Below are 10,085 nucleotides of genomic sequence, written 5' to 3'. Positions count from 1 at the left end.
AAGCACGTGTGTTGTTTTTCATTTAGACTAGAATGAGCTCTTACCTTGTGCGGGCTGGAGAAAAGAGGACAGGCTAAAGGTCTGCAGTCCTGTGCGCCGTTTCAACCAAATGAACGTTTTCCACGGAAGCCTCTTCTCTTCGGGTCATCCTCTGTTCACATGTTGATTGTGTGGATGTGTATTGAGGCCGCAGACTTGCGTATTAGCCTTCACAGCAGCCGAGGCGTATCCCCTGTCAGCTGATTATTGCTCCGCGTTACCGACTCCATCAAAAGCTGACACTTGTGCAACAAAAGGACCCGCGGATTTGTTTGAGGGAAATCTAATTCTGGAGTATGAAGAGTTCAGGCCGCAGGATGCGCAGCTCAGAAAATCAGTTGAATTCAAAGATGTAAAAAGGGAAGAATGCTCCTCTCATGTTTGTTATTTACCCGTATTTGTAAAAACAACATTTGGACTAACTGATTTATTTCTCCTCATAATAACCCCCCTGGGGAGATGACCTAAGGCCTCTTGCAGCATGACATCAGATCTTAAATCAGCTATTTCACCAGGCGGCCACATTTTCTTTTTTACTTGAATGTTCTAGCCTACTTAATTCTATAGTGATCCGTGAGTATAATTTAACACACAGCTCACATGATGAACTTTTTGAGTCTGAAAAGTGCACGCAGCTCAGCCTGCAAACCAGAGTCGCACTGTTTATTTGTCTCTTTTCTGCGGGGAGGGTTGCGGTGTCTCCGCTCAGCCTGCAGCCATGAAGCAGCACTCATCCCCCGCCTCCACCCGTCAGCCTCGACCCACATACCTCTGTATCTCTGTGTGCGCTTGTTTGCTCAAGCTTGTGAATCATAGTTTCCTTAGCTTTGTTTTGCTTTGGCGCATTTGCGCGCTATAAAGCATGACTTAAAAGGTGCCAAGTTAAAAAAAGAAAACAACAATGGGAAGGCAAACAGATGCATGTGTAAGTCAGGTGGGCTGCATAAAGATCATTTAGATTTAGATTAAGCAGCGATTCTTGCTTTACAAATATGAATATAAACTCTAAACAAAAACCCTTTTATGGTTAATTTAGAACTCTGTTACATTTTATAGATCATAGTAATAAATTCGTCAGCAAAATGTGAATTTGGACACAAGCATTTTTGTAAAATCCACATTAAAGCATTAATTGAATCAAATGGGCTAATGTATTTAAACTGAATTGTTTTCTGATAATCCTCTTCAGAGAACTGTCATCTTCTCTCTCTTCTGAGTTCAAACACACAGAGAAAAACAAACCCCAATAGACTGTCATTGTTGTGTGGTCCAACTCCTGTTTGTTGATTCCCGTGTTATTTCAAGCACCAGTGACCGCAGCCGAGGCCCTTGGCTGAGCAGGCAGACATGTATTCAGCAGTTAATCTGACGGAGCATCTCGCAGCTATGTGTATTGGAGCGACCCATTGTTTTCCTCTATAGATTAGCCGCACAAACCACACATAATCGAAAGGCTATAGACAGACTGTCATTGCCTTGCACTCCACTAACAGACTACTAACACAAAGATTCAATAATAATAAGTCCCCCATCAGAATGTTTTTGAACAATATATTTACTTCCATTAAATAAAACACAATAGTTTTTTTGGATGTTGGAAAAAATTCCGTACCAAATAGTATACACAGAGCAAAAACCAAATAATTTGTGTCAGGAACATTTTTATGCTTCTTTTAAAATCCAGAATTGCTATTCTAAATCGATATTCACACAGACAATAATAAATTTATAATATGTTAGAAACACACAACTGGTGCGTTTTAGTATGTACATTCCCTTTTGTTTGCAAGCAAAACATGATTCCTTTTTAGGGTTTTTTTTCCACATGCGTTGATAAATTGAACCTGGAGGACTGGAGAGTTATAGCGCATTCGCCTCGACAAACAGGAGATGATAATTCAAATATATACAACCTTTTCAGTCAACAATTAACGTCCAAAATCCACCAGAAAAAAACCCTCACGACGAGCTATGAAAAATTAAAAAGGCCTTCTACTGTGGCACAGTGTAAAGCAGGCCTGGACTCATCAAAGGGGAATAAACAACCTAAAATCTCCCGTTTCCGTTTGACTCCGACCTGGAGTTGAGCTTGTTTCAGTGGTTCAGTCTTCTAGTGCCCTTTTTGAAAAAATGAAAAAGTAGTTGTAGTAGTCTCTTGTTCCTGTGGCCGGCTGTTTGTGATTATCCACACTGCAAAAAATGACCACCATAACATGCCAGTTGGACTTGTAATCACGTTCAAAATTATACCCCCCACCAAATAAATGTGTCAACAGCCTGCGTTGGAATAATCTCATTTGTTTCTTGATATGTCTGGAAATGTTCATGGCAAATTTGGCAATATCTTGAAATTCAGAATAATGCAAATCACACTCCAACTAGTATCAAGAAAATGCCATATGATCAAGACATTTCCTGAAACACATGAAAAAGTACAATTATCTCACCGCCATTGCTCCCTTTACAGAAAAATAACACTTAGCGTCACTGCTAGCCTCTAATGACTTGCTAAGGTGGTTATTTTTTGCAGTGCAGGTAGGTATTAGACTGGTCTGTCCACGGCGTATTGGCAAGCACTCAGATTAGTGGCCGGATTCTGCACACTGGCGTATCCAAAACTCGAATGCTGCTTGGCTTTCAGTCTCAGGCTGGCCAGGCTGGAGTTACAAGTGTCCCTGTACACATAAGGAGGGGTCGGAGGCGCGTAAGGGCACGCCGATGTGGGCACCCCCGAGTTGAGAGACGGGTTACTGAGGTTGTTCAAGTTATTGAGGCTGTTGAGACTGGAGCCTGGTACGCCGGTCACCGCCGATGGCACCATGCTGGAAGTCATGGAGGATATGGAGTTTGGCGGCGAGAACATGGTCTGCGAGGATAAGGGGTTGACATTCATGGAGTTGAAGAAGGGGAAGCTTTTGGTGGATAAGGAAGCCGGCGTGAGGCCCTTTGCGGCCCAGTTGTTGTATGTGTAGCTGGGGTACATGTCCTCATAGGGCTGCATGAGTCCATTGAACTGCGGGCCGAAGCCGTTTTTGCAAAGCTCGGCTTGTTGGTTTCTTTCCCGTTTCCTCCACTTGGCTCGCCGGTTCTTGAACCAAACCTATAGCAAAGGAAATATGAGAGCAGTTAGAAATTATTTTTGAATATTACTTAATCTTTTATAGCCTCTATGTCCCTTGCAATGGCAATCTGGGCAGAGAAACATTTTAATACCAGACACAACAACTTTTACTTTTGGGGCACTGGTGCTAAATGTAAATCACATGAAACATTTAAACTTTATTTTTTCTAACAATTTTAATGCCCGCACGTCCAAATACTCTTTATCACTCCTTGCTTTCCTGTGCAGACCATTCCGCTTTGATTCCGTCTTTATCTGAGCAGAATACACACTGGGCTGTCACTGCACCATCTTAATGTAGAGAGGATGTGTATTCCTCTGCAGGCTGCCACAAACACACTGACCTTAATCACACAACACCAGGGCGACAATCGCAAAATACAAGCTTTGCACCTCTTTCACACGAACAGGAGAACACGACTGGTATCTGCCACTGAAACATGTCAATAGCCTGAACTGTTAACAATGTAATAACGTGTAATCACACGTAATTGGCATGTAACAAACAGTTACCTTTGTCCTATTTTATAATTGAATTACTGAAAAGATAAATGTGTTGAGAACCATAAATGAACGTGCAGAAATCGTTTATTTTACTTTGTGTGCAGAGAATTTCATTTATATTTAGCCTAATAGATAAACATATACAGTCTAATTAAATTGAGCTTGAACCAGCAGTATATTTAAACAAGTCTCGGATTATTTGTTTTCCAGTCCATACTGTGTCCTACATTATTTCAACGACATTTCAGCCGTGCGTAAAGTTTGGTGTCCGCGCGTAACAATATTAAGGAATAGGGTATTTGTAGGTTTACCGGACAATTGGCACAAATTACCCGAAATTATACACACGAATTGTTTTTGTTTGCACCCAAGGGAATACTCACCCTGACCCGGGCTTCTGTGAGGTTGGTCCACACGGCAATCTCTTCCCTTGTGCTCATGTCCGGATAGCGATTCCGCTGGAAAGTGGCCTCCAGTTCCTGCAGCTGCTGGCTGGTGAAGTGAGTCCTCTGCCGCCGCTGCCGCTTCTTTTTAGGGTCGTCTGAAGAGTCGTCGTTTTTATTTTGGACCTTTTCTTTTTCTGTTAAGAGGAAAAACGTTGATTCAGTCAGGGTTCGGCGGGTTAAGGTCTGTGTGCTATAGGATACACATCCTGAATCCATGACACTGTTAAGAAATGGATGAAGCTGTTCACTGTTTGACTCGACCGAGGAAGACATGCTCTGATTCATAAAATAAACCAAATTAGGCCCTCGTTTTTCATGCTTTGAATTTTTCCATCATTTTAGTTTACCTTTTGATTTAATCTTGACACTGGGTAGCCTATATAAGTAAATCTCTAGCTAATTTTCGTTGACACGGGATAAACTCTTTCATTTACATAACACGGAAACTTTTCACTACACCACACACGGGCCAGTGTCAAAACGAATTATCTGTGAGTAAAATGACAGCTTTAATCACCTATTTGCATGCATGTAAAACTGCCTGTATGTTGATTAAGGGGAACCGTCTTTTGTTTGATGTCAAGATGACATCTGCTGCGCCTTGCTTCGAACATCTGCACCCCGGGCGGTTCTTACCGACAGACTCCGGACTGGACGTGTCCGACACCGTGTGCACCTCTAGCCGATGTTTAGAGTCCACAGACCGCTGCAGCGGCTGCAAACTAGAGGCCATCGCCAGAGCCGTGTGTGTGGAGGCAAGTTTAGTCCCTGTTAGGTGGTGATGGTCTATGTTTAATGGATCCCTCATAGAGTTCATCGGTAAAAGACCGCAAAACTGGCTGTCAAAAGCGGTCCCCTGTAGTACAACAAGGATAAGCGGAAAGTCCGTCGGCGGAATGTGTTCAGTTCTCCAAAAAAACGCACAGCAGAGCGGTTCCTTCTGGCGTTGAGATGAAACCTTCTTTTTGTTTTAACTGGAAAATGCTTTAAAATAGGCCAATGAGTGTTGCCATACTAGCAACGGTGCTAAACAGCGGCTACGTCGGCTTACTATCAGAGTGACAAGGACAGGTAGGTGATATTAGATCCAGAGGCATACACACACTACACAGCTCTCTGTTCATTTCAGCTGTTGCCTGCCCACTGCCTATCCAACTGCGCCCCTCTCTAGACCTCCACGTCACCATTTTGCGCCCGCCCATATTCTCTCTGACAGGCACATCCATGTGGATTTGACGGTGCGCCTAACCAACCGGAGCTTGCAGAAACGAGATATGTGTACCAATGTGTTTATGCCAGGGCTGGCGCTTATTTTTCTCTTCCAAATAAAAGCATGTAAAGAGAGATGGGACGCATGGTGTACCCGCGGCGCTCAGAGGTGCCGTTGCGCAGCAGCCCAAGACCAAATAAAAATGAAAATAACACAGTTTGGCCTCATTTTATGAGATGGGTCCAGTGGCCCAGTAAAACGATGCCGTTCCATTGATACCCAAACTGAGTCGCAGGCGCTGTCACCGCAGTTTACTCAGGGACTCAATGTGGATAAAGCGATCCACGGAGCAGATTGTATTGAAGCCGTATGAAAAAGGATGCACACTGCAAACACAAAATCCCACTAAAGTACAATGATACTGTGAAAGGACACACGATTATACAAAAATAAAAGTTACTTCAACAGCCTGCTCCAAAAGTGTGCGCACTTGGCGCATCTGCCAGACAGGTACAGTATGTTAAAAGCACGTGCAGCTCACATAAGCGTGCTGCGTGGGGATACAGAATTTTAGTAGCATGTATTAATTCAAAGGCAGTGAAGTAATGGGAAGTAAACAGGTGGCAAACAACCATCAATAATTTGAATCCAAGCATTGTCCCACCCCGAAGGTCTAATCCATATTACGGTCCAAAACGTGATGAAACTGACCTAAAGTTGTTTACTCTACACTGCATCCCCGAATACAGCCCATATGATAAGGTTAACGCATTGTCAGTCATACTAGTTGTCAAATGCAGCGAGCCTCTTGATCTCCGCAGAGTTAAGGTTCAAATATCCACTAAATCAACGCCACCGCAGCCTCAGTTAACCACGCAGACTCAGTTTGTTGACCACGAATTACTTATCGGGGTGCTTTACTGGATATCTCTCCTCACTTTGCGTTTGGATCCCTCAGTCGTTCTCAGCCAGCAGTCCTGTAGTGTTTTTTTTTTGTTTGTTTTTTTTAAATCTGATAAGACTCTCATTTGCCTAAGAATTTCTGAAGGAGGACTTTTAATGAGTTTGAGCTGATATGCCAGCATTTTTCACTATACCTATAATTCCCCAAAGATTGTGACGCTTAAGTACACACGTCTAATCAAACAAATGCGACTTCAATTTTCAAGGTGGGTTACTGAGGGTGGAAAAATGTCAGCTGGGTAACAGGTGACGTGAAGTGATGGACTGATTGAGAGAAGGAGACGTGCACATTAAGTGACAAATGACTTTAAATGTTGACGGTAGTGTGGTCATTTTCCTCATTAACCTATAGCACATTGGATCATCATCATCATCATCATCATCATCATCATCAAATAACACAACTCCCATCTCCACGTGGCCAGGCGGACGTCCATTCAGCCAGCACATTTGGACTTGGCGGTGTTATGAAGTTACTGGGCTAATCCCGTGAAAGCCCCTGATATATAAATACCAGCAGACCATAGACCGTATGCATCTCTCTCTCTCTCTCTCTCTCTCTCTCTCTCTCTCTCTCTCTCTCTCTCTCTCACTCTCTATCTCTCTATCTCCATCAGAAATAGGGAGCCAATCGCCTCTCATAAACAGCAATAAAACCATGTTTGGATGCTCTCTGAGTAATTAACTTAAGATGATACCTGTTTTAAATTATAATCGTTCATGTATAATTTAATAGCAATGGATTTTATTTCATTAGTACATGATTTTTTCATGGCTAAACAATACACCACCCACTTAAGTTTCCAAACATTCACTAAAAGTCAGTTTTAAATGAGGAAAAACTATACACAAATATTGTTATTAGGCCCTATTTTAATTAATACTTCTACTACTACTGTCACTACTTCTACTCCTACTACTACTAATAATGATGTACATTAGATAAACTTGATTCTAAAAAGTTTTATATTTTAGAATCAGGCTACTATTAAAAATAACAATAATACAATCATAAACACTCTTCTCCATGTCTTATTTATGCCACGCAGCAAACAGTCTGATGCTCCTTTTTTTTTTCTTCCAGCCATATTGTAATACTAAACTTGAAGTGGATTATCGGTTTCCTCTTCATTTCTACCTTCTGAATGCTTTATCTCTCTTCTGCGGATTACTGCGCGCAATAGGCCTCAGCCATAGAGGGCCATTAATTAGCAATTCAGTCAATATAGAGGGAGACGACAAAGCTTTTTACATAGGATTAAGGAGACATCAGATTCCTTCATTAGTATATTCCTCCTCACGAATGGGCTTTCATTATACATTTAGTTTTCCCCGGAGTCAATCCCACAAGCGCTGTTGACGCGGGTGTGTGTATGTCGTATTATCTTATTATTCCTAATCAATGGTCGTTCACACTGCGCAGCTATGAAGCAATGAACAGTCTGCCCTCTGTCACATAGCCTCATCAATGTCGGCTAAACGAAACAAAATGAGAGTTATTGGTTATTCGTTTAAGACCCTAACAAGACCTGATGTAATTTCCCCTCCACATTTAAGAATAATTAATAAATCCCAGACTTTGTCGAGCAAGGGATTTCCAGATTTTGTTCAGTCTCTGGTCGGATTTTATTCTTAGATGCTATTTAGGAACACATGCTGCAGTTAATGCGAATAGAATCAAAAATGGTCCACATTAACAACGTGTTGGTTTGGTCATTGTACAATGTTGTCCTTACTGTGACAACGACCAGTACATTGTAAATTAAAGGTTATAAGAAGATGTGTTAGTGGTCATATATGTCCAACTTCAAATTACAAAAATAACATCGCTGCAGAGCAGTCATGCTTGTCAAATCCTCCGGTGATGTTCTGTGTAGTCTGCCTGCTTCCACATTTGACCACCAGGTGTCCCTCTAAGACAGCAAACAACCTGGATTCACAGCAGCTTTCTCTACATTGACCAGCAAATAGGCCAAAATATCTGTGACAACTAAACATCTTTAATCAAACAAGTTCTATCCACTGCAAAAATACAAATAAAGCAGCTTGTTGCCATCACATTTTAGATGTTAGAATCTTAAATGTGATTTGTGAAGAGAACAATGAGAGATTATTTTGTGAGAAATACATCAGTACTGAACAGCTATATTTTGGACAAATGAATGTTATATTTGCCTTTTTAATTAAAGGTGTTAAGGTTGTTTTAATAAAGTCATTAGCCCACTAAGTAGTGCCAGAAGTTATGTTAAAATAAATCTGATTTCAAGATCAGTAAGGGGAATTAATAAAAAAAAAATGCGGTAAATATTTATTTTTTATGTTAAAAAATACAATAATAAAAAAACAAACAAAAACATGTATATATATATATGCATATATATATATGTGTGTGTGTGTGTGTGTGTATATATATATATATATATATATATGCCTACAATTTAAGCGACAACTAGTCTACCGTATTAAGTCACCAAAAATCATGTTTTATTATCGATGTATTAATTGTACTGTATTGATTGTTGTGGATCAGGTACTCACCTATTTGCGCGCAGGTGGTGGCCAGTTTGCGGCAGTGGGAGTCCATTATGGCAACTTGAGGACACTGCTTCTGTAGAAACAGACAAAAGAGCCATAATTAGCCTTTAAGACATGTAAACAACTCCCTGTGCTGGTCACTGACATACAAGACTACTTCTACAGTCAATATTTTTTGGAGTCAACAGAAGAACAAATAGAACAGTGGTTTGCTAAGGCTAAGTATTAAGTATTAAGCTTCCAAGAAAAAATGCTGGTGGTCCTCAAAATTCAGACCTTCAACGTGTATAAGGGCAGGCGCATTGCTGATTTTATAATAAAGTAAATGCACAAAAATAGCCTACATGAAAAATAGTTGGGATGTCAGCCACGGTGCACTTACACTGGTTGCAAAACTGTGCATTTTAATGAGTCTCATTCTGGCCTGAAAGTCTCGTTTATTGTCAAAAATGCGTATGTGATTGACTTATTTCCCATTTTAATTTCAAGAAAATCTCACTTGATTGAGAAAAAAATGGAAACAATATTATTTGCGTTGGAGAAAAATGAATAATCTCATCATTCTAACGCTCTTCTTTCTGGCTTGATTTAAGACAATAAAGAGTCTAAAACTCAATTTTATCGCACGTGTATGTCTGTATGTATTGTCATAAATTTTTCTAGTGAAAGATTGAATTTGTGTACAGTCTGAATAGCCTATGTGAAACCCGCCATGTTTTGCATGAGCCGGATCTTGTGTTTTGCTGCAGCCTGCAGCAGTTGGAAGTGGAGTGATTCCGTTGTAAAATCATGGGATTAGAGTCTGATTGAGATGTCTGTCGGTGGGATATTACAAAATTCATTATCGCAGCCCTCATACTACCTCGATATGAAGTTACACAGATGGGGTTTTATTAGCCCAGGCTCACACTGTTTGCTTATGATAATTCAAGTTGGGGGGAATTTGCATGCAGTCATGCTGTTAACAATTTCCCCCAGTTCTTCTCTTCACCTGCTCTACATTATCTGTGAGGTCTTTTTTCACCGTTAATTCAAAAGATGCAGATATAGGAGGTTAAGTTTTACGTTGTGTACCTGCACAACCTTTCTTCTCATCCATCCTCTATATTTCCACAGCAAAATGAAATAGTGGGGGTAAGGCTGTAAGGTGTAAGGTTATTGCACGCAGCTCCGTGTTATCTAATCAGCGAGGTTTAATGAGGGGTGCCTGCAATATTTCAGCCTGCCATTGCTGTACCGCGGCCTCTGAAATCACACCTTTATTTAC

General features: G+C 41.0%; 1 protein-coding gene across 2 annotated transcripts; it reads right to left on the bottom strand.

The window, feature by feature from the left end:
- Window positions 1–1,668: 1,668 nt before the first annotated feature.
- pitx2 (paired-like homeodomain 2) lies at window positions 1,669–8,889 on the bottom strand. Of its 2 annotated transcripts, none has more exons than XM_046030726.1 (3): window positions 8,822–8,889; window positions 4,048–4,244; window positions 1,669–3,139 (listed from the first exon to the last, which is right to left on the bottom strand). In XM_046030726.1, exons 1-3 carry the CDS (start codon window positions 8,865–8,867, stop codon window positions 2,582–2,584), a joined length of 801 nt encoding a protein of 266 aa, XP_045886682.1. In that variant the 5' UTR covers window positions 8,868–8,889; the 3' UTR covers window positions 1,669–2,581. The 2 variants fall into 2 exon arrangements, with proteins under 2 accessions (XP_045886682.1, XP_045886681.1); XM_046030725.1 differs by lacking the exon at window positions 8,822–8,889 and adding an exon at window positions 4,747–5,167.
- Window positions 8,890–10,085: the final 1,196 nt, after the last annotated feature.

The sequence above is a fragment of the Micropterus dolomieu genome, linkage group LG19 (genome assembly GCF_021292245.1).
Source record: "Micropterus dolomieu isolate WLL.071019.BEF.003 ecotype Adirondacks linkage group LG19, ASM2129224v1, whole genome shotgun sequence".
NCBI classification, from domain to species: domain Eukaryota; kingdom Metazoa; phylum Chordata; class Actinopteri; order Centrarchiformes; family Centrarchidae; genus Micropterus; species Micropterus dolomieu.
Note: the sequence above shows the minus strand (reverse complement) of the source record. Positions and strands in the feature narration are given on the sequence as shown.